This window comes from Ailuropoda melanoleuca, chromosome 10, assembly GCF_002007445.2.
Source record: "Ailuropoda melanoleuca isolate Jingjing chromosome 10, ASM200744v2, whole genome shotgun sequence".
NCBI lineage: Eukaryota > Metazoa > Chordata > Mammalia > Carnivora > Ursidae > Ailuropoda > Ailuropoda melanoleuca.
In genome coordinates, this window is record NC_048227.1 from 9532178 (window position 1) to 9556443 (window position 24266).

A 24266-nucleotide genomic window follows, 5' to 3' on the forward strand; every position below is an offset into this window, starting at 1 on the left:
GCTTGCCTGAGTCCCATGGCCACCTGGCAGCCAGGCTCTGGATTCTACTTGCTTTGTCCCTAGGAGCCTCTCGGTGCCGTGACGGGGGGCTGGCACCAGGTCCCGGGGCCCCGACCGAGTTCCTTGTGATGGGATAGCTGTGAAGGCACATGGCAGGCCTCTGGCATTAGCACGAGGGGGTCACTGTCACCACAGGGCTCTCTCCTTCCTCAGTCCTAGCTGTCCCACCTCCTGCGTGCCCCACCTCCTGGGAGGTCACAGCCGGGCCGAGTGGTCCAAGCTTTGCTCTGGTCCAGCTGCTGGTCGGGGAGGTTACTTCCCAGAAGCCGGCAGCACAAGCCCTGGGGCCACTATAGCTCTGGTGACATCTCCCCGGAGGCTGGGTGGGCTGGTGCCGCCCCCCCCAGTGAGGAGGGGTGAGCATGCAGGGGGCATGGGGTTCGGGGGCATGGGGTTCAGAGCCGGGGCCCGGGTGCAGTCTCCCCCTCTCCGGGGAACCTTTCAGGCAGGGACGACAGACCATCCGTGGAAGTCAACCTCTGTTCCCTTGGGAGCAGCACTGGAAGAAGCAGCTGCTTGAGAGCTTGTCCCTGTCCTCAGAACGTCCGGAGCCTCCGCTGCCTTTGTCCAGGCAGAGGCCGAGGGGCTTGGAGGGCACACTCTCAGGTGTGCAGGGCTGAGGGCGGAGTGCGGGCTACCTCCTCCCGGCCTGCACCAGAGCAGAAGGCCCCCCAACTGCTTCCTGTTGTGGGCCAGACCAAGGCCTCCCCAGCCACATTGCTGCATCCTCCTCCCCGGCTGTGTGGCCACGCTGGCCCCACCCTCTGCAGCCTCCAATCCTGAGGGCCTGGAGGAGGATGGGGAAGCTGCCAGCCGGCCCACCCCCATACTGCCCCTCTGCTGTAAGGGATGCTGGCCCTAAGAAGAAGCCGCTTCCTCAGAGGAGCCAAGTAAGTGCAGAGCCCCCCCCCACCTGGCCCAGAGCTCAGGCAGGGCCCCTGGGGTGAGGGCCCCCTGGGGCCGGAGGCCACCTTGTGGGGCAGACCTACCTGGGCCTGGGCTGCTATGGGGGCAGGAGAACTGAAACTCCTCGGTCACTGTTGGCCGCCTGTTGGGGGAAGCAGGCCGGCCGCCGCTGAGACTTCTTGCCCTTTGGTCGGTCTCCCTGCGAATCTGGTCCTCCAGCTGTTCTTCCTTCACCCCTCATGTCCAGGGATGTGGCCTTGGCTAGAGGGCATCCCTGGGAGGGATGGACCTGTCCCTGCGGAGCTGGCCGCTGCCCCCCAGTACAGCCCTCGGTGCCTGAGCTGGGCTCTGTGCCTGCCTGCCCGTCCTCCAGTTTCTCTGTCTTGCCAGGGTGTCCCTTCACACCCTCGGTCCCTGGTGCTCCTCCCCTGACATCCCAGCTGGGGGCAGCAAGGCAGCAACACGTGTGGGGGCACCCCCAAGAGCCCCACCTTCCTCCTCTGGCTGGTGGCTGGATATGGGGCTGAGAGATGAAGGCATGGACAGGGCCAGGGGATCCTCTCTGCCTTCCACGCTAAGAGGTACACTGAGGCCCTGAGTGCCGGCACCAAGGGGCTCTATGAGCCTGGGCTACATCCCCTGTCTGAGATGGAGGCCCAGCCGGCCGTGCCCCCCGGGAGTGGCGCTGGGATGCTGGCAGTGGGGACCGGCTCCAGGTTCTTATTGTGGGTGCCTGGCGTGGGACCTCGGAGAGCCCTTGGGGTGATGGCAGAGAGGCTGGCAGTGCGGACTGCATGTGGGGGCACCCCAGCCTGGTGACTGAGCCGGCTTCAGGGAAGTGGTGGCCGTGGAGCCCGGTGTGCTCCCCCCGCCCTTGGGGGAATCAGCGCCCCGTCTTCCAGGGCTGCTACAGTGAGGAATGTTTGTGCGGGGAGTGCCGGCCTAGGAGTTTGCAGGCTGGAGAAGAGCATTCTCTTCCCCTAGAGGAAGGCGGCTGCTCCGGAGCCCCCACCGGCCCACCCACCCAGAGGCAGGCGGGGGCCCTGCTTCCTGCAGCCTGGCAGCCAGCAGTGAGGGTGAGACTTCTGTGGTGACACTGCTGTGATGCGCCGAGTGTCTAGCCGGTAGAAGGGCAAAGTGAATCACTCACTGATGGCACAGGGCGCGCGGGCGGTGGGGGAACCTCCCCAAGGTCACCGTGCGGTGCGCGCGCCCGCCCCTTCGCAGAGACGTCTCCGCTGCGCACCTTCTCGCCAGGTTGGAGGTTCCTGAGGGCGTGCACTCGGGATCCCCCTCATCCTGGGCGGCCTCCTTCCAGGCCCCGCGCCTTACTTGCCCCTTCGCCCGCCCCGCAGTGGGATGCGCGCCCCGTAAGGGCGCCCGGGGCTGGGGCCGGGTCTGCGGGGGCAGGAAGGGCTGAGGATGACGTCATGGCTCCCGGCCAGCGTTGCTTCCGCTGCCTGCTCTCACATCCCAGGGCGGCCTCCAGAGGCTCTCCCTCCCCCACCCCTACCTCTCATAGTTGGAGTTCAATGGACCCCCCCCCTTTCTGCGTGCACCCCTGCCCCGGTGCATCTGAACTCAGGCATTTTGTGCCGTCTTCTCCCCAATCCCCAGCCCCCGCCTGTGGTCCCCGGCCCCTCCCCTCAGGCTCCCAGACAATGGGGAACTGGCGGATCCTCTTAAAGGGACAGTGTCCCACCAGCACTCTTGGCTGCCGTCCTTGCCCTCCTCTTCATCCCCGGTTCCTAAAGAGCATCAGTGAGTGTGGTCTGTGTGACCATCCGTGTGCTGGCTGCAGAGGCTGAGGATTCCCTGGGCGCCTGGGGACCGGGAGTCTCATTCAGGCCCCAATCTTCCCTGCCCTCCTCTCCTGGATTGTTTCCCTACTGGGCGTGAGCTCTGAACCTGGTACCGGGTCCCTGCCTGACCTTGGCACATGACCCAGGGCGCTCAGCAAGCAGCGGAGCCAGGCAGATTCTCTGCTCACTGTGTACTCTGGCCCAGAGTACATACGCAGCCAGGACCCTCAGTTAGGCCCTTCAAAACCCAGTGTGACTTGTGCCCCTGCTGGCTGGTTCCCAGGACATCGTGCATTTCTGCATTTGCTCATCCTGGCTTAGCTGAGCTGCTGGTCCCCGTCCAGGTCACTTTGGTGGAAGGATGCCAGGCATGTAGGTCTATCTCCTGGCCTGTAGGATAACACATGGAAGGAAGCAGGTGCATCTTTTCACCCCAGCTTCCTTCAGGGGCCCCAGCTGGGCCTCTCCCGTAGCCCCTCCCGACGGGGCAGGGGGTCCTGGCCTTGATGACCACACATCCGGGCCTTCTGTGTCAGCGCCACTGCTCCTCTGAGGGCGGGTGTGGGTGCTAGGGCCCTGGTTGAGCTGGGGTGAGCAGGGCTAGGCCGAGCCCCCTTCTTGGGGCTGCTGCACCCGAGGGCTGGATGAGGTCTCAGGAACAAGGAGATCCTCTGTCTTCACTGACCCTGGCTGGTGTCTGCTGAGCCACATTCCTGCCTTATATTGTAGCGGAACAGGGAGTAGCTTTGCTCTGGGTCTGTGGCACCCATCACGCGACCTTGGGCATTTAGAGCCTCCAGAGTTCATCTGCCTCGTGGTGGCCAGTGTGGATTAAGTACGTTTAGCCAAGACAGCGGGCAGGTGCCAGCAGGTGGTAGCTCTTCACAGCTTCACCAGGTCACTGCCATCTGCATCAGCCCCACCCGAGTCCTGGGCGCCCAGGTTCCGTTCCCCCCTCCATGGGACTGGTGAGCAGGAGCAAGTTGTTTGCCTTTTCTGGGCCATCTCCCTTGCCTGACAAAGGACAGGGGCTCAGAGGTGAAGCGCATCTCTCACCCTGGGACTGGCAGTTTGGCCAGATGATCTGGTGCTCTGGGTGCAGAACTGCCATGGGTGGTTGTACAGGCTGTGCACTGCACAGAGGCTTCCAGCCGAGGGGCCAAGAGAGGCTGAAGCCATCCTAGACTCCACCTGCTAAGCCCTGGGCCCCAGCACAGGCTTCTTCTGCCCAAGGAAGGCACGCCTTTTTCTAATTCTTACAGAGGCACCTGCTGTGGGGAAGGGGGCCCGGGCCAGACTGAGTCTCTGTGCCTCTTCCACCCAGGTGTTGTGAATGCAGTGCCTCCCTCTCACACCAGTACTACGAGAAGGATGGGCAGCTCTTCTGCAAGAGGGACTACTGGGCCCGCTATGGAGAGTCCTGCCACGGGTGCTCAGAGCACATCACCAAGGGGCTGGTCATGGTAAGTGCCCTGCCCCACTCACACCCCGTGCCTGGTGCAGGCATGTGTGCATCCTCACGGGTTTCCCTACCCCGGCCCTCTTTGGTTCTCCTTTTCACTGGCTCGGACAACCCCCGCCTTCTGAGCCCATTGGTCTGTCTGTGTGTCTCTGGAACCAGCATCCTAGCTGGCCAGCCAGGCCCCCAAAGTTGGGTCAGGTCTGCCCTTCCAAGGGGAGGGTGAGAGGAGGAGCTATGGGGGCTGCAGGGGCTGCTGAGCTGGGTTGTCCCCGCCACCCCCCTGCCAGGTGGCCGGGGAGCTAAAATACCACCCCGAGTGCTTCATCTGCCTCACGTGCGGGACCTTCATCGGGGACGGGGACACCTACACGCTGGTGGAACACTCCAAGCTGTACTGGTGAGTGCCTGGGCCCCGTCCGAGCCTGCGGTGCCCACCCCGTTCCAGGTCTTCCACACCGGGGTCCTTTCCCCTCCCGCGTGGCGCAGGTGTTAATAGAAGTTGGGCGTAGAAGTCACTGAGGAAGGACACAGGAGTCACACCGAGAACGGCCGCCTTAGACGCCCACTCTCCCGTGTCACAGAGGGGTGGTTCTGGCACACACCCCGCAAGTTCAGGCCCAGTCCCCAGCTGCCCCAAGTTCAGGGGTTCCCACAACCCCTCAACTTTGAGAATTCACTAAGCGACTCCAAGAACTCAGGCAAGCCCTATACTTAGGATTACAGGGGTTTTTATAAAGGGCACAGATCCCTTTGTATGAGAGCAAAGTGGGAGGGTCCCCAAATGAGGAATCAGGAATCAGGACATGTGACGCCCCATCTGCCCTGGCATCACCAGGGTTTTTATTGGGGTCTCATTACGTAGGCACCATTGATTGAATCATTGGCCACGTGATTGAACCCCCCCCCGCCTCCTGCAAGGTCGGGCTGGGTCACAGGCACCCCCCCATCATCACATGATTGGTTCTTTCTGGTGCCTGGCTCCCATCCTGAGTCATCTGTCAACACAGGCTCAGGTATGGGCTGAGGGCCACTCCTATTCTAAGGATTTAGACCCTCTTTCCCAGGAACCAGGACAAAGACCAGACGAATTCTCTATTATACAGTGCTGATAATGCTGGATTCCCCGGGCAGCATGGCTTAGTCCCAAATGGGCTTTTAATGACTTCCTCCTGAACTGGATTTATCCACAGGCCTTTTCCTGGCCAGCTTACAGCATGACAGGAGTAGACCAGCCCAGAATGACTGAGAGGGGCAGGGGCTGGGCCAGACGCGCTCAGTTCCTGCTCCAAGCCTATAGGGCAGCTACGACCCTCCTGCCTTGGGGAGCCGTAAGGGGGGGTGGGGAGGAAAGAGGAGCCTAGGGCTGGGAGATGGGGGGCGCGGTGATGCCATTGACTGTCCTGACACTCTTTTCTTCCCCCTCTTTGGGTCCCTACCACACGTGGCCCTTGCAGTGGGCACTGCTACTATCAGACCGTGGTGACCCCCGTTATCGAGCAGATCCTGCCCGACTCCCCCGGCTCCCGCCTGCCCCACACAGTTACCCTAGTATCCATCCCAGCCTCGACTCATGGCAAACGTGGCCTCTCAGTCTCCATCGACCCCCCACACGGTCTGCCGGGCTGCAGCACAGAGCACTCCCACACCGTCCGTGTCCAGGGGTGAGTCTGGCTGTAGTCATGGGGGCTGGGGGGGGGTGGCGGACTCTAGGGCTGGGTGAGCATTTGGGCACAGATAGAACCCAGCTCTGACAACCAGGGTTGTATGCCACATCCCTGGTCCAGTCATTCCTTTAAAAATTATGACCGGTGTTAGATAAAATATTTAAAACAACTTCTTTAATCCATGTATAACCCAACAAGAAGGAGGAGTAACCAGGTCAAGGATAATTGATGCAGGGAGCCCAGGGGCATCAGCAGAACCACGAAAAACAGCCATGCCCTGAGGCCAAATCAAAACTCAGTGAACTTAAGCTTCAGTTTTTAAGTCCTTTCATAGCTGGGCCTCTCAAAGCCCTGACCTGCTCAAGGAAGCCGGTCACATTAGAGAACTCCTCCTCCATTAGGCTGAGATCCCAGAAGGCTCTCAGAGTGAGGATGAACGAGAACCAGACCACACCTTCCATCAGCCTCCCACTCCCAGAACTGGAAGATAAACTGATTTGAGCCTGAATGGAAGGGGAGGGGGGACTCTCTCCTGAGAATTCACAAACTTGGGTTTGCAAACCCAAATTCATATGCCTGGATGGCTCAAAAACCCCCCAAGTCACAACTGTAAAAGTTTCAAGTACTTCCCAGCTGGCAGTGTTCCCCAGTCCCTGATAGCATCAGATGCAGATCCTTTCACTTTACCGAGCTCAGTGTCCCAAGGAAGATGAGCAATTCAGTGCAAAATCACTGACCGCATAAGGAAACAAGGCACTGTGAGCAAGAGTCAACAGAAACAACAGGAAGTAGACCCAGACCCATAGACTCTCCAGAGACTGGAATGATCAGAAATGATATAAAATAATTATGCTCAATATGTTGTAATCAATAAGGGATGTTTGGGGAAAACTGAGTAAAGAGCAAATAAATTCGGAAAAGAACCAAACAGAACCCCTAGAAATGAAATATGTAATTATTGAAATGGAAACCTCAATGCAAGGGTTTAACGGTGGAGGAGGGCTTTAAACTACCGAAGGGAGAGGCAGAGACACAAAAGGACGAAAGCTGTGAAAGAGGGTTAGGAGACATGGAAGACAGTGGTTAGGACACACGGATGCCATCTGGCATCCCAGGAGAAGTGCGAGATGATGGGAAGGAGGTGGCATTTGAAGATACAGTGGCCAAGAACATCCCAGAGCTGACATCAGGCACCAATCCACAGACACAAGCCTAGTAAATCCCAAACAAAATAAAAAGAAATCCACCCACAGATCTAGTGGAACTTCTACACCAAAGGTGAGAGAAAAGTCCTTAAAAGTGGCCACGGAGTCTGGGTGGCACAGTCGGTTAAGTGTCCCAACTCTTGATTTTGGTTCAGGTCATGATCTCAGGGTCGTGAGATGGAGCCCCATGTCGGGCTCCATGCTGAATGTGGAGCCTGCTTGGAATTCTCTCTCTCCCTCTCCCCCTGCTCGCAAGCACCCTCTCTCTCCAAAAAAAAAAAAAAAAGTTGACATAGAAAATAGACAAATAGACAAATTATCTTCAAAGGGGGGCAACTGATTTCTCAACAGAAACAGAGGAAGCTGGGAATAAGCGAAATGATGTATTCTGTGCACTGAGTAAAAAATAACCGTCAACCTAAGATTCTATCCTTGATGAAAATGCCCTTCAAGAAAGGGGGAGAAATAAAAACACATTTAGGCAGACAGGATTCAGGAAACCAAGATTTGATATGAGCAGGTCATCCCTAACGAAGATCCTGAAGGATATAGAAAAGGTTTGAAACGCAAGAAGGCAGGCAGATAAAGGAGCCAGCCCCGTTGCCAACATGCTGTGTGACACTAAGCAGCCCCCGTCCTCTCTGGGCTTTAGGGTCTTTGCCTAGTGAGGAAGTTGGGTACCTTGGAGCCTTCTAAGATCTCTCCTGGGCTTTGATAGACTCCTTGAGAAGTAGCTTTAAATGCCACCACCCCCCCACACACATTCAAATTCTGCCTGGGAGCCCAGTGCCAGCTTCCATTGGATCTAGAGCACGCCTCTCCCACAGCTGTCTGGTCCCGGCACCACGGCGACGCACTGGTCAGGAGGGAAGGTGGTGCCGGGGAGGGATGCGTCCGGTCTTCCCTCTGCCTCTGCTCCCCCACCTTGAGCGGCAGCCAGGCCCGCAGCTGCCTCATATACACAAGCGGGCAGACAGACTGGTGGGAGAGATGGGGGAACTCCCAGACCAGCTGGTCTCTCGAAACCAGGCGGGATTTTAGAACCAGAAAGCCAGTGGCACCTCCTCCCTGCCTCCCTCGCTGGATGAGCGTCCTCACCAGCCAGCATCTGCTTTCCCAGCAATTTTGGCCCAGACCACGCCCTCGGAGGGGCCGCCCAGCCCCCCCAAAGGCTGCTGACCCGATTGACTTGTCTGTTTTAAAAAAGTCTTTGTGGACCGCTTTTCTTTTTGTCGATGGCAGCATTTGAAGGAAGGTTTAATTCATGTGTGCCCCAGCCCCCTGCCGCCTTAGCAGGAGACTGAGGGGAGGCAGGGAGGCTAAGGAGTGTACTTTGAAGACTGTACCCACTAGAAGCTTGTATTGATGAAACATGCTCAACTGTTTCTCAGCTCTTTATCTTGAAATTTTCGAATTTATAGGAAATTTACCAAAACAAGAACATTGAATACTTGCCCACCCTTCACCTATGTTCACCAATTTTAACTTTTTGGGGGGCCGCATTTAGAGTATGTATGCTTCCTTCCACATATACACGTGTGTATGTTTGTATGACTTATTTATATGGACACATTGCTGTCAGTTACTGTCACTTGAGAGTATGTCACAGGCACTACTGACCCTTCCTCCCCACCGAATACTTTACACATTCTCTTAAAAACAAAGGCATTCTCTTATGTAATCAGTCATGTCTTATAACATAATTATGATGTTGAAGAAATTAGCACTGACGTGATGCTTCAATCCAGTGTACAGTCCACATTCAAATTCTGCCAGTTTTCTCAACACCATCCTTTCTGGCCATTTCCCTCCTCCCAAGATCCAGTCCATGACCTTACATGGCGTTGAACCCTCATGTCCCCTTCAGTCTCTTTGAATCTGTGACAGGTCCTCAGCTTTTCATTGTCTTTCATAACCTTGACATTTCCGAAGAGTACAGGCCGGTTATTCGGTAGAATGCCCCTCCATCTGGGTTTGGCGGCTGTGTCCACTTTGTCAGATTCAGGTTATGCATTTTGACCTGATACAGCATTTGTGATGCCGTGTCCTTCCTGCATCCTCCAACCAGACCCACGAAGTCAATAAAGCGTGCCCTTCACTGGGTGTTATACGCAACTAATGAATCATCGAACTTTGCATCAGAAACCAGGGATGTACTGTATGACGACTAACATAATAAAAAAAACATAAAAAAAATAAATAAAGCGTGCCCTTTATTGGGGATGTCGCCTTTGATTACTTAGTTCAAGTACAGTCTACTGTCTGGGTTTTTTTTTTTTTCCCCTTTGTAACATAATCAATAAGTCGTTTGTGAGATTTGAGTCTGTAAACACCTGCCCCCAGCAGCCTTTCCCCAAACGTTTTAGCATCCGTGGAGGGTTCTTAGCTGTTATCGCTTTTACTGCGATGGCCACATGGTAGTGATTGCCTAACTCTGTTCTCTTGCACGAATTACCTGGCTTTCCAGGGTAAGGCAGAGCTCCCCCACGTGAGTAATATACTCTTGATAATAGAGAATTTTTATAAACCTTTTTTTTCTCTTTTCTTTTTTTTTTTTTTTTTGAAAAACAGCACATGCGAGGAGGGGGGAGGGGCCGAGGGAAAGGGAGAGAGAGAATCCCAAGCAGCCTCCACGCCCAACACAGAGCCGAGGTGGGCTCCATCTCATGACCCTGAGGTCATGACCTGAGCCGAAACCAAGAATCAAATGCTTGACCGACTGCGACACCCAGGTGCCCCTTGCGAAACCTTTTTCTTAAAGTCCCCGGTCTCCTTTTTTGTTCCACTCCCTACCGCTTCCCCCATCTCAGGGCAAAGACAAAGTGAACGTTCCTTAAAAAGCCTTTGTGAAGACAAGAGGAACACAAGGTAACCAAGGAGTTCAAAGCAGCAAATAAATTTGGCAAATTGGCCATTCCGCAGGTTCGAGTATGGGTGCCATCCTGTCTCTGGGCTGCCGCTGTGGCTCAGGGTGGGCTGCTAGCCCCGTGCTGCTGACTCTGGAGAAGTGGAGGCCGAAAGCACAGCAGGCATTTGGAAGGATCGGTCTGTCCTGTGTGGCAGAGACCGCGCTCTGTCGAATGGGAGCCCCTAAGCCTCCAGGCCAAAGCAGCAAATAGCACTTTTCTCCACTTTCACACCCGTAGCCGATACCCATAATCAGTGACAGAATTCTTCCCCACCAAACCAGAGCTCCAGATTCTAGACGGGTGCCATCTGTCAGGCATGCCAAATAGAAATGAATTTGCCTCCTCCCTCACTGCGATCTGATCCCCTCAGCCTTGGTTTCCCGTCAGGGCTCCAGGGGGACAGGCAGGCAGGGGTCTGACCACCGTGACTATATCCCCACAGGGTGGACCCAGGCTGCATGAGCCCCGATGTGAAGAATTCCATCCATGTCGGAGACCGGATCCTGGAAATCAATGGCACACCCATCCGGAATGTGCCCCTGGATGAGGTATGGGTCCTGAGTCTGGTGAGCAGGACTGGGGTGCCTTCACGCCCGACTCTTCCCCAGCTCCGTCTCCACCAGCTCGGACTCACCTGTGGCACGCCCGCTCTCCCCAGATTGACCTGCTGATCCAGGAAACCAGCCGCCTACTCCAGCTAACTCTTGAGCACGATCCCCACGACACGCTGGGTCACGGGCCGGGTCCTGAGCCCAGCCTCCTGTTCTCCCCAACTCACACTCCCAGTGGGGAGGTGGGCAGCTCTTCACGGCAGAAGCCTGTCCTGTAAGTCAGCCCCGTGCCTTGTTGTGTCCAGAGACTTTCACGGACGCTGGGCCTTGGGGGAGATAGGGCCTGGTCCCTGTCCTCCAGGAGCTCCCAGTCTGGTGGGGGACTCAGCCTTGCAGAAAAGCAGGCCAGCAAGGGATACAGAGGGCTAAGAGAGGGGAAGGGTCATGAGAGGTGGGAAAGCAGGGGACAAGCCCCCCCCCCCGGCTGGGGGTTGCACAGCACTCCCAGGGTTCACGGGGCGCCCTGGCTTCATGGAGCAGCAGGCAGGTAGCTCAGGATGATGGGAGCATCGAATGTCGTTGGGGAGGGGTGGGCCACCTAAAGGGCGCGTTTCCCGTCCCTTGTGCACGAGGGTGCCCGAGCCCAGAGATGGCTCGCGGGCCATTGCAGGGGCCCAGGCAGGAGGTCCCAGGGGCCCCATACCCTCTTGAAGGGAAGGGGAGCACAAGGAAGAAACCCAGAGGCCGCCTGGTCCTCACTCCACTCACCCTGAGGCCTGCGCAGGACTCTGGGCAAAGATTTTTGGGGGGAAACCGCGTTTACTCTAAAAAACGGTGGTGTCGAAGGCCTGTCGTTCCTCCCTGCATGCATTTGTCTGGAGCTCTAGCTGCCCGGTGGAGCCACTTACACGGCAGGGTTAGGCCATCCTGGCCAGGCTGTCAGCCTCCACACCCCAGGACTTGGCACCCGAATGCTGGGAGACAAAGCATCTGACCTCGGCTCAGGCAGAGCAGGCCAAGGGCAGACGGTCCTGCGGAGGCCACCTGCAGGATAGCAGGACGGCAGGCCCAGGACGGGGCTCTGGGTGCTGGTCAGGGTGGGGCGAGAACCTTACGGCCGCCCAGGAGAGCTGCCCTGCATGCGCCCTCGCCCGCACTGTGGTGGGGGTGCTGATCGTACGCGGACTGGCATGGATGGGAGTGTGGCGGGCAGGAGGCAGGGGTCAGGGCTGAGGCCTGGTGCCACCTGCCCCAGTGACCCTGAGCCCGCGTGTGCCCCCCCAGGAGGAGCTACAGCACCGACAGGTCTCCGGGTGCCGGCTCACTGGGCTCCCCAGCCTCCCAGCGCAAGGACCTGGGGCGCTCCGAATCCCTCCGCGTGGTCTGCCGGCCGCACCGCATCTTCCGGCCGTCAGACCTCATCCATGGGGAGGTGTTGGGCAAGGGCTGCTTCGGCCAGGCCATCAAGGTATGGCGTGGGCCTGCGCAGGGGTGGGGCCGGAAGTGGGAGCGGGGGACGGTCCAGGTGAGAGCCCTCATCCACATGCCTCCCTCCAGTGCCTCCAGAAACCCACAGTGGAAAGGGCATCTGGCTTCCAGACTTCCTGGCCTGTACTCTTGTCCACTTGGGCTTCCCTGAGCTGGTTAGGGCGAGGGGACCTACTTCAGAGAGACCTAGAGCTTTATGGGGAGGATGTGGTTGGAAGGTGGGGGGTGGGAGGGCAACCCGGGCTGACCCAGAAGGCGCCCTTCCCAGGGCCCTGTGTGTACTGAGCCTGAGGCCAACCCCTCATGGCCCCTACACTGCTTACCCCTTCCCACACAACCCCAGTAGAGACTAAGCCCTTCCCCGACTCTGATATCCCCTGGCTGTGACCCAGCTGGAAGGTTCAGGATTATGCAGAAGGCGCCTGTCAGGCCCTGTGCCCGGTCCCCTTCCCAGGGGAGGGGAGTCCCTGGTAGAGCCTCCATTCGACCTCCAGGAGACCACCCAGCAGAGCAGAGCAAAGAGAGCTGGGCGCTGGGTCAGGTGGTCCTGGACCTGAGCCCCAGCCACCCCCTTCCCTCCTGCTGGGTGACTTTGAATGCTATCAGGAAGCCTCCTAAGGCCCTGTTGCCTCATCTATGAGGGAATAGATAAGTCCCGCCCCTCGGGGGTGGGGGGCATCGCCTGAAATGCCTGTGAAGAGCTTCAAGCCATGTGTCCATCTCCCCCGCAGCTCTGGGGTGGGGCTGGGGCCTTCTTCAAGGCTGGCAGAGAGCAGAGCCTCTGTCGGCACTGAGTCTCAGTGCCTCGGTGTCCCCACACAGGTGACGCACCGGGAGACGGGCGAGGTGATGGTGATGAAGGAGCTGATCCGGTTCGACGAAGAGACCCAAAGGACATTCCTCAAGGAGGTCAGTGAGCAGAACTGCTGCCCCGTCTTCACCAGACTTCTCCATTGAGAGGGGTGGCTTGGGGTTCCGGGAGGATGGGACACTCAAGCCACACGTTGGAAGAAGAGAAAGTATCTCGCCAGGAGAGCGAGAAGGGCAAGGACATCCCTGGGGGTGGGCACAGCTCATGCAGACAGCACAGTGGCCAGTGGGTGTGGTGTGGGCTGGACAGGCGGGGACTCCTCTCCCTTCGGGACCAGTGGTGGCCTCTGGCAGGGCAGCGGGGAGAGAAAGAGAGTGGGGCACAGCCCCAGGCCTAGCCTGTCTGCACCCCACCAGGTGAAGGTCATGAGATGCCTGGAGCACCCCAACGTGCTCAAGTTCATCGGGGTGCTCTATAAGGACAAGAGGCTCAACTTCATCACAGAGTACATCAAGGGGGGCACCCTGCGGGGCATCATCAAGAGCATGGTGAGTGCCCGGGCAGAGCCCCCGCCTGCTGCCCCGTCCCCGCCGCCACACTGTGGGCCCTGGGCAGGCAGCTGCTCTCTGGGCCCCCTCGGCCCCTTCAGTGCGGTTGGCCTCCGGTCTCCAAAGCCCTCCAGACCCTGATTCTGAATCAGACAGGGAGCCACCAACTCCCAACTAAAGCTGAGGTCCAGAGAGGGCGGCAGCTTCATGGAGAGGACACACAGGCTGTTTCGGGGAGGCCGTCCTGTGGACCTCCGGCCTGGCCCTTTCTCCCGGGCCCAGAGCAGCCATCCCAGCCTTACCTGCCACGGGCAGAACACCTCAGGAAAGGCACCTTTGCTACCTCTCCGCTGGGGGCCTTTGTACTATTTACTATGTTGTGTAAAATTAGGAACTTTAAGAGCTTGGAGAACAACCGCATGTCCAAACTGAGCACTATTTGGGGAGGAGCTGGTAGCAGCCTGGTGCTCGTGGACGGTGCCCCATCTCGGCATCCCCGAGACCGAGCGGTCCTGTTCCCCAACCGCACCCCAGATGCCTCCCTCCCTCAGCTGGGGTCCCTGCAGGCCCCTCACAGGTGCGAGTTCTCAGAAAGGATTCTGTGGTCAAGTGCAGTTTGGAAATGCCAGGCTACCCCCGCTCGGGGCTCCTCACTGCACTCTGGTCTTTTACGCGCTCTGATGTCCTCACCCCGTACTCGAGGTCTGCGGCTGGGGGACGGGGTGAGAGAAGCCGGTGTTTCCAGATGATCCGAGCCGAGAGCCCTCCTCGCTGGTGCTCTGTAGGCGCTCTCGTTGGGCCCCTCTGTCTCTGCCCGTACAGGAAAGTAGGTGCAGATTTTCTAAAAACCTGAAAGAATGGGATTGTGTTGAAGAGCGAGGTTTTTTTCCCCAGAGAGCTGGATGGGGAGTTATGGAGGCGTATCCCCCACTTTGTGTTTTGAAATCACATACTGGAAACTGATGTGTTTGAGTTACCCACCCACACCCCTTAGATGCGGACAGGTGTGGGTGCAAGGGCGGGGTGGTCACTGGACTCTCTGGGACACTTGCTCCCTTGGCTTCTCTCTCACCCAACCGGTCTGCCACCGTGGCCCCGTTGGCCCATCCTGGCCCTTCTCTCCGCCCCCTCAGGACAGCCAGTACCCGTGGAGTCAGAGGGTGAGCTTTGCCAAGGACATCGCTTCAGGGATGGTGAGTAGCCTCGGGGGGGGGGGTGAGGGGGGCTGGGCTGGGTGATCTGACCCCACTTACAAAAAGATTCTTTTCCACTAACCTGAAACTTTACAAGGAAGTCTGAGACGGAAGCCGTCAGGAAGCTCTGAGAAAGAGCAGAGTGGGTGGGTGATGCAGGTGGGAAGAGTACCCCTCACTCGCCCGACTGGGGCAGCCTCTGGGGGGCCAGGGCTGGCTGGGCTGGGCTCCCTCAGCACAGCGGCCTCCTGACCTCCGTGCCCCCTGCCCCCAGGCCTACCTTCACTCCATGAACATCATCCACCGGGACCTCAACTCCCACAACTGCCTGGTCCGAGAGGTGAGCAGCCTGGGCGGGGAGGGAGAGGGCAAGAGCCCCGCCCCGCACGCTCCTAGCCTCGGGGCCTTTCGGGGACCAGGATCCTGGCTTGCCTCCAATTCTCCTCCGCCCTGTGCTGAAGCAGCGCCAGGAGGCGGACAGACCCGGCTCGGCCATTTGCTTGGACTGTGGCTGCGGCCCTCTGAGCCGCCCACATCCCAGGTTATTAGAAGGCTCTGATAAATGGGTACAGGAGAAAGCGATGGGTAACGTGTGACAGCTCGTGAGCGTGGCATTGCCAGAACAGCCCACGGCAGAGTGGCCAGGCCTGCGGCACGCAGCAGGAACAACTGCAGGTCCAGAGGGGGGCCTGGGCGTGGGTGTGTGCATGGTCAAGGGGAAGTGAGGGTAGTGGGGAGGGGGGCAGGGAGCCCAGGGTCTGAAGGTGGGGACGGAGGGCTGTCCACAGGAGACAGCGGGGGATGACTGGCCATGCCCAGCTGGAGAGGTGGTGCACTCGTTTCCTGGGGCTTGGAACGACCGAAATGCATTCACAGGGTTCAGGAAGCAAAAGGTCCTGAACCAAGGTGTTGACAAGGTTGGCTCCTTCTAGAGGCTCTGAGGGAGAATCTGTCCCGTGCTTCTCTCGCAGCCTCTGGAGGCTGCTGGCACTCCTTGGCGTTCCTTGGCCGGCAGCCACTGCCTGAGTCTTCCCACTGTGTGTCCTCTTACAAAGACAGCAGGCCCTGGATTTAGGGCCCACCTTGATCTAGTATAACCTCACCTGAACTGGTAGCATCTGCAAAAGTCCTGTCTCCAAATAGGGTCACTTTGAGATTCTACGTGGACATGAATTTGGAGAAGGAGACCCTTGATCGCACCACAGGCAGGTTGCGATCCGGGCGTGGAGGAAGAAGTTCTCCAGGCAGGCATTTGCCAAATGAATTCAGTACAAGAAGTGTTTCAGGCCCTGCAGAATGACATTCAGGAAGCAATGAGTTGGTTCCTTTAGAGTTGGCGGGGGTGGGGGTGGGGGTGAGGGCGGGTGTCTCAGCCCACTGGGAATTTTCAGGAGGTTCTGGGGGCACCTGGTCTCGGAAAGCAGTGGGCGGTGAGCACAGAGAGGTGGGCAGGGGTGGAGCCACCGGCCTCCCGGAGCCTGCTCACACTGCCCCTGCTGGCGATGAGCGTCACTGCAGGGCTGAGCCAGTGTGGTGTGCTGGACTGGGACAGGGTGGCCTCTCGCAGCTTCTACCCAGCAGCAGGGAGCATCCCTTGAGAATCTGATAAGAGTTGTGAGCTCCCCCCCCCCAATCCCCAGAATCCACCTCTGCACAAACCAAAACTTCTGCCTACCATTTGGGGCCTCCGAGAATCCGGTGGTCACCCTTACTGGTCTCCCATAGCAGGGTCTGGGGGGCTCTTCAAAAGTGGACACCCTCAGCAGAATGGGGCAGGAATCAGCGCTTGAACGATCCTGGCAGACCCTGCGTGTGCTCAGTGCCTCCTCTGTCTGCTATCTTTGTACAGTTTTCTCCAGGCACCTGTCACATTGGTATCGCTCCCAGAAGTGACACAGAGTCCTTCCCTACGGAGTGAGCCTGGTCCTGGGCCCCGCCCAGCTGGGGCCCTGCCGTCTCCACCTCTGTGCCCACTCCTCAGTCTTCCGGCACCGTGGCCAATCCTGGGGCTGGCATGTAGGGTCTGCTAGAGGACTTCCCCAGCCCCCGGACTTGGCACCAGTGCCCCAGGGCTCCTGCCTGCCCCCTGTCCTTCAGGGGGGCACCCTCCCTGATTTTCCCATCTTGCTGGGTAGACACAGCAGTCAGCCTCTCCACTCCACAGGGCTACAGGCCTAGAAGGGCTCCTGCAGACCTAGAACAGTGGAGCTGACCAGCTGGATGGCCTTGGGCAACTTTCTTAACCTTTCTGGGCCTGAGTATTATCGTGTGTAAAGTGCGGATGAAATTAACATGCACCTCCCCAGATCGTTGGAGGGAGGAGTGACAGACAGAGCTTTCCCGGGTCAAGCGGAGGACCTGGGTCTTGAATGAGAATCGCTACCTCCCTTGCACAGCCGGGCGCCCCGGCAGCCCAGGCCCCAGGGTGTCTGAGGCGTGTCCTCGGAGCTGTCTGCGGATCGGTCCCGACTACACGTGGGGTGGGCAGGTGGTGCCAGGAGCGGGTCTCAGTGCAGCCCTGCTTCCTCGTCACCCCAGAACAAGAACGTGGTGGTGGCCGACTTCGGGCTGGCCCGGCTCATGGTGGAAGAAAAGACACAACCTGAAGACCTGCGAAGCCTCAAGAAGGCAGACCGCAAAAAGCGCTACACGGTGGTGGGTAACCCGTACTGGATGGCGCCCGAGATGATCAATGGTGAGTGGGCCGCCCGCCCGTCCCATCCACCCAGGCCCAGGGGTCCCAGGCCGGTCTGTGGCCCCCAAGTCCCTGGCCTCCGCCTCCTCCCCCTCGGCTCCCTCCTTGGGTCCTGTGCCTCCTTTTCCTGTCCCGCTGTAACAAATCACCACCCACTTGGCTTAAACACCAAATTATTATCTAGTCCTGGGATTGGAAAGTCAGGTGTCGGCTGGGCTGGGTTCCTTCTGCAGGCTCGAGGGGAGAACCCATTTCCCTTCTAGCCTCTAAAGGCTGCCTCCATTCCTTGGCCCGAGGCCCTGTCCTCTGACGAAGGCTAGGACCCTGGCACCTTCTTGGACCTCTGTGTCCGTTGTCAGGTCTCCTTCCGTGCCTGCCTCCCTCATAAGGACCTTTGTGGTCATAGCATCCTCTGTCCATCCCCAGATCTTGACTTAGTCACACTTGCAAGTCCCATGCAAGGTGACATCTTCATGGGGCCCAGGGAGTAGGTGGTGGACAGCCTGGCCCACTTGGGGCCTCTCTCCCACTCCGTTTCTTTTTTATCAGGCCCGTCACCCGGTGACCCACGTATGGCTGCATGGTGCGCTATAAAGCCCCCGCCCGGGCAGGTGCACAATGGGGTCAGGGCAGGCAGGGCCGGAGGCATCTCGGTGCCAGCACCGCCCAGAGTTAACATAGCCGCCCACATCCCACCCCAGTGACTTAACCTGCAACATGGGGCTCACTCCCTACCTTCAGGGGGGGCTGTGAGGATCAGCTAGTTTGTAAACCAGTCAGAATCCGACACATGAGAGCGGCCGTACGGGTGGTTTTCAGTATCCTGTGGTAGATGGTCTCATTCCCCGTGTCAGAGCTGAAGAGCCCGAGGCTCCGAGCCTTTGCCTGTCCTTGGGGCCGCCATCCACAGATTTCCACCAACTGGACCATTTAAAACAGCAGAAACTTACTCTCTCATGGTTCTGGAAGCCAGAAGTCGGAAGTCCGGAGAGCTGTGCTCCCTGCAGGGATCTGAGGGGAGAACCCACTGCTTGCTGCTTCTAGCTGCTGGTGGCTGTCCTGGGGTCGTGGCCCCTGCCCCCTCTCCTGTGTCTTCTCCTCCTCAGTCTCCCTTAGGACACTTCTAATGGTGCTTAGAGCCCACCCAGATAATCCAGGATTCCCTCATCTCAAGATCCTTAGCGATCATATTGGCAGAGACGTTTTTCCCGATAAATTAATGTCACACATCCCAGGGGTTTTACATGGATAATTTTCAAGGCCACCACGTGGTCCTTGACTTGCCTAGAGTCACAGCTGGTCAGTGGCCGAGCTGGGCCTAGAACCCCCTGCCCAGGGCTCTCCTTATCTCCCAAAGTTTGCTCAGAACTGGTTGGGGTGGGGGAAGGGGGCAGAGCCTAAGCCCTGTTCCCACGGAGGTTGCTAGCCTCTGCCTCCTGGTCCCAACCGGGTGGCCCCTGAGCTAGCCTCACCTGCTGACAGCCGATCTCTTCACCCAGGCCGCAGCTACGACGAGAAGGTGGACGTGTTTTCCTTTGGAATCGTCCTGTGCGAGGTAGGTCCAGGGGCGGGCAGCAGTTGGCATGAGGCTTGGTAGCTCCCGACCACTCCCTGCACTGCTGGGCTGCAGGTGGAAGTCTGCAGGGGCCCCAGGCTGGGGGGCTGGCAGGGGGAGCTCCTGGGAACAGGGCTACCCACAGCAGCCTGCACCCCCAGGGGGCGTGTTGGCCAGGCAGGTACCAGACCAAGTGGTGCCCAGCCCCAGGGACTCCCTACCCCCCACCACCCTGGGTAACTGCTGGGCCTTGTACGGGACAGATCATTGGGCGGGTGAATGCGGACCCTGACTACCTGCCCCGCACCATGGACTTTGGCCTCAATGTGCGAGGCTTCCTGGACCGTTACTGCCCCCCAAACTGCCCGCCGAGCTTTTTCCCCATCACTGTGCGCTGCTGTGATCTGGACCCTGAGAAGAGGTAAGTGCGGTTGGGGCTCTGCTGGGAGCAGCCCTAGAGGTGGGGCCGGTACCCTGCGGAGCAGAACCCACCACCCCAGCCCCCTGTCACCCCAGGCCCTCCTTCGTGAAGCTGGAGCAGTGGCTGGAGACCCTCCGCATGCACTTGGCCGGCCACCTGCCACTGGGCCCGCAGCTGGAGCAGCTGGACAGGGGCTTCTGGGAGACCTACCGCCGTGGCGAGAGTGGACTGCCTGCTCACCCCGAGGTCCCCGACTGAGCCCAGCCCACCCAGCTGCCTCCGGCCCCACCGCCGGCGCCACACTCCTCTGCAGGTCGTGGCCGGGTGTGGAGCCCTTCGCTGGGCGGGAGGCACCCAGATTCCTCCCCGGTGCCAGGCCCTGACTTGCCTTCTCCTCCCCTGCGGGCCATGGCCCCTGCCCCATCTCTGCCCCTGGCCCCAGAGCTGGCCTGGCTGCACACACCGTCACCTCGCCCTGCCTTACCTCTGTCTTGGTGGGGCTGCCCCCTCCCGCTTTTCCTTGCATGAGCTGGAGGGCCCGCGTGAGTCCCGTGCCATCCTGCACCCCGCCCCCCCCAGCCATCCTGTGCACACCCACCTGTCTGCAGCTCCTCTGAGGCTGGGCCGGTAGACAGTCTCAGACTGTGCCTGGTAATGGCTGGGTACGTAGGAGAGGCCGCAGAGTGAGGGAGAGGCCGCGTGGCTGGGGGGCATCACCCCCCGGGGGGGTGTCTCGGTAGCCACAGGTATTGGTAATTATCCAAACCCCCAAACACAGAGAGGTCTGCCCCTGTAGGATGGAAGTCCCCGGTAGCTCGGCCGCAGACCTCTCTTGCTTTGGGTCTCTTCATTTCTTTCTTGAAGCCACTTTAGTGAGAAGCAGGTACCAGGCCTCAGGGTGAAGGGAGGGTCCGCTGGGGGAGGGGGGAGTCGGGTCCCTGGGTCAGAGCTGCCGGGCGGAGCCACAGAGGGACGCTGGGCAGAGCGGACGAGGCACGTGTCCACCAGCATCCCAACCCCCGCAGTTCATCTCGGTACCCCTCCCAGGCTTCTCCCCAGGCTCCCCGCCCCGCCCCATGGCCCTCTGTCCTCTGGGTTCTTTCTGTGTAATCTATTTTTTAAGAAGAATTTGTATTATTTTTTCATAGGGCTGCAGCAGCTGCTGTTGGGGGGCTTGGGGTTTTATTTTTCTGGCGGGCGGGGGTGGGGGGGCCATTTTGTCACTTTGCCTCAGTTGAGCATCTAGGAAGTATTAAAACTGTGAAGCCTTCTCAGTGCACTTTGAACCTGGAAAACAATCCAAACAGGCCCATGGGACTACGAGTCCGGGAGGTGGGACGCGTCCCCTCCGTCCGGGAATCGTGATGTCTAAGGAACAAAAACCCAGACTCAGAACAATAAATAAATTCCATACTCCCCACCCAGATTCCCCGTTGCCATGTGTGTCTGGGGCCCCGAGGAACCAGGAACGAGAGCGGCTCTTTGTGACTAGAAGCCCAGGGGGCAGGCCACTCGAGTGGAGACTTCTCCAAAGCTGGGTTTGGGAGCGGGGAGGAGATACAAGGGAATGTATTGCTCTCATGTAATAACAAACGTTCTCTTCTTTCTAAAACTCTAAGGGATCCAGTCAGGAAAACAGATCACGCTAGCTCTTTCAAATAGAGGGCGTTTGATACAGGGGACCGTTGATGCAGCGGTTGAAAGACAGTGGAAGGGTAAAAAGTGGATAGTGGGCTATCCCAGAGATGGTGAACTTTGGGAAGCAGCTACCGCGCCCCCCAGCAGGGGCATTTAGGGAAAGGGGGGGTTACTTTAGCTATCTGGTGTTGGCGCATTGAATCACCCCTTAAACTCGGTGGCTTGAAAGAACAGTGATGGCTTGTGGCTGAACTCTGTCAAGAATTTGCGAGCAGCTTGGGTGAACAGCTTTGGTCAGGGGTCTCTCCTGAGGGGGTAGTCATGTACTGTCTGGGCTGCAGTCCTCTAACAACGTGAGTGGAGCCGGAGGGTCCGCTTCCAAGGACCCTTGTAATGGGGCTTCCTCACGTGGCTGCAGGTTGACGCTGGTGGCTGACCAGAGGCCTCTGTGCCTGTCAGGGCCTCTCCACAGGGCTCCTCGGGCGCCCCTGTGGCATCCCCTAGAGCGAGCATCCCAAGAGAGCCAAGCAGAACCTCACTGCCTTTTATGACCTAATCTCAGAAGTCACAGCATTACTTCCACCATATTCCACTGGTCTCACGGGCCAACCCTGATTCAGTGTGGGAGGGGACAATGCAGGGCCACGAACACCTGTACCAAAGGGATCACTGGGGGCCATCTTGGAAGCTGGCGAGGACCTTGGAGGGAGGAGCCCTGTGAGACCAGTGCTTGGATTTTTAAAGTTTTTTTTTTTTTTTGAGGGTTACCTGGGTGGCTCAGTCGGTTAAGCATCTGCCTTTGGCTCAGGTCATGATCCCAGGGGCCTGCGATTGAGCCTGCATGGTGGGTTCCCTGCTCAGCGGGGAGTCTGCTTCTCCCTCTCCCTCTGCCCCTACCCCCAACTCATGCTCTCTCTCTTTCAAATAAATAACCTTTAAAAAAAATAAATTTTTTGAGAGAAAGCGCACAAGCAACAGAGGGGCAAAGAGAGAGAGAATCTTAAGTGGGCTCCACACCCAGCTTGGAGCTCAACACGGGGCTCGATCTCTCGACCCTGAGATCATGACCTGAGCCAAAATCAAGAGTCTGATGCTTACCCGACTGAGCCACCCAGGCGCCCCTGCAGTGCTTATATCTTTGATGTGTGTTGAGGGGAAGGATGGGATTCTAAGCAGTTGATGCTGGAACTTCTCAGAAGGTGGGTGCAAAAATGGTCATCGCTGGAGCCAAAACCTGCCGCTGCTGCTGAGTGCGGAAGAGCACAAGAAAGGCCTTCCCTTGTTTCACTTCCAGGTCCCCCCCAGCTGGCCCCTAATAGCAGGCTGACCTTAACAGGAAACCAGCTGCCAGGGAAGCCTGGGAAAGGTAGTTTTCAGTGGTCTAGCGACAGCATCACAAAAAACAGAGTGGGTTTGGGGCGGACACACAGTAACCACAGCCCGCCCCGCTGGCTACTCGTCACCCGTACACATCATTCTACTCTTTCAATTTCCATATGACTCTAACAACTTCGTGCTTCCCCGCGGCCGCCCCCCCCCCCCAGCAACGAGGAGCAGGGATCCTTCGTGCACAGACACATGCTGGAGTCTCCATTTCCACCACTCGGATTCCCCTTGAGTGTGTGTAACTTAAACAGTGAAGCTTGCCATCCTTGTCAATACACTTACATCAAATAAGGGAAGGCAGGGGGTTCGTTGATGGACACACAAGAAGAAAATACCCAGAGCTGCTGCGGTCCTCACTTCCAAAACTGGCTCCAATGTCATAATCGATTTTTTAACACTTAAGATACAATTCACATGCAAGTCACCTACTTAGAATGTAAAATAGTTTCTAATGTCTTCACAGAGCCGTGCGACCATCACCACAGTTTTAGAACATTTTCATCACTGTCTTGATAGCGTCCTTTGGTGCACAGAAGTTTTAAATGTTTTTTTTTTTAAGATTTTATTTATCTGACAGCGAGAGAGGGAACACAAGCAGGGGGAGTGTGAGAGGGAGAAGCAGGCTTCCCACCAAGCAGGGAGCCTGATGCGGGGCTCGATCTCAGGACCCTGGGATCGTGACCTGAGCCAAAGGCAGATGCTTAATGGCTGAGCCACCCAGGCGCCCGAGAAGTTTGAATGTTGATGAGGTGGACGGATGGCTTAAAAGGCACAACCAACCAAAACTCACCGAAGAAGAAAGAAAAAATGTGACCAATCATTTATTTACCAAATGAACTGAATTTATCCTTCAAAATGCTCACAAAAAGGAAAGTTCAGGCCCAGAAGGTGTTGATGGCAAATTTAAAGGAGGAAAGCCACCATTTCTACACAAGTTCTTCCAGAAAATAGAAGAGAAGGGAGCATTCCTTAATTCATCTTACGAGCTCAGAACTACCCTGACACCACAATCAGATACAGGATAAAAAAAAGAACAATTTCACACCAGTATCATTCAGGAATATAAAAGCAAAAATCTTCAGCAAAGTATTAGCAAATAGAATCAAGAAATGTCTAGGGGCGCCTGGGTGGCACAGCGGTTAAGCGTCTGCCTTCAGCTCAGGGCGTGATCCCGGCGTTGTGGGATCGAGCCCCACGTCAGGCTCTTCCGCTATGAGCCTGCTTCTTCCTCTCCCACTCCCCCTGCTTGTGTTCTCTCTCTCGCTGGCTGTCTCTATCTCTGTCGAATAAATAAATAAAATCTTTTTAAAAAAATGTCTAAAACCAATATACTATGACCACGTAGGCTTTATGCCAGGAATATACTAGTGGTCCAGTGTTTTAATCGATCCATGGAGAAACCACGGCCAGACACCACTTCACACCCACCAGGATGGCCATAATCTTTTGAAAGATAGAAAATGAGTGTGGGAGAGGATGTGGAGAAATTGGAAACCATGCTGGTGTGAATATAAAAATAACGCAGCTACCGTGCACAACAATTCGGCGGTTCCTCAAAATGTTAAACACAGATTTGATTCTGCAGTTCTACACTCGGTATATGACCTGGAGAAATGAGAACATACGTACACGCGGAAACTCGCACATGGGTGTTCACAGGAGCCAACAAGGGGAAACAACCCACACGTGCACCTGTGGATGAGTATGTGAACAATTCTGCCAGCTCCACACAGTGGAGTATTACTCTGCCTTCTCAAGGAATAAGAAGTAACGCACGCTGCAACAAGGATGAAAACACGAGGCTGAGGGGCACCTGGGTGGCACAGCGGTTAAGCGTCTGCCTTCGGCTCAGGGCGTGATCCTGGCGTTGTGGGATCGAGCCCCACATCAGGCTCTTCTGCTATGAGCCTGCTTCTTCCTCTCCCACTCCCCCTGCTTGTGTTCCCTCTCTCGCTGGCTGTCTCTATCTCTG

General features: G+C 57.6%; 1 protein-coding gene across 1 annotated transcript; it reads left to right on the plus strand.

Annotated features, from left to right (window-relative positions):
- Positions 1-817: 817 nt before the first annotated feature.
- Positions 818-20690, plus strand: LIMK1 (LIM domain kinase 1). Its single transcript, XM_034670000.1, has 15 exons — positions 818-950; positions 4093-4231; positions 4518-4627; positions 5685-5891; positions 10451-10556; positions 10667-10833; positions 11844-12027; positions 12870-12956; positions 13275-13406; positions 14540-14599; positions 14874-14939; positions 17138-17294; positions 18794-18849; positions 19113-19270; positions 19366-20690. Exons 1-15 carry the CDS (start codon positions 910-912, stop codon positions 19526-19528), a joined length of 1833 nt encoding a protein of 610 aa, XP_034525891.1. The 5' UTR covers positions 818-909; the 3' UTR covers positions 19529-20690.
- Positions 20691-24266: the final 3576 nt, after the last annotated feature.

Bases quoted from the DNA above. Each gene is read 5' to 3' on its own strand.
- LIMK1 (XM_034670000.1), top strand. From the start codon at position 910: ATGCTGGCCCTAAGAAGAAGCCGCTTCCTCAGAGGAGCCAA. The intron at 14,600-14,873 runs GTGAGTAGCCTC...CCCTGCCCCCAG, and splicing joins AGGACATCGCTTCAGGGATG to GCCTACCTTCACTCCATGAA. The intron at 17,295-18,793 runs GTGAGTGGGCCG...CTCTTCACCCAG, and splicing joins GGCGCCCGAGATGATCAATG to GCCGCAGCTACGACGAGAAG.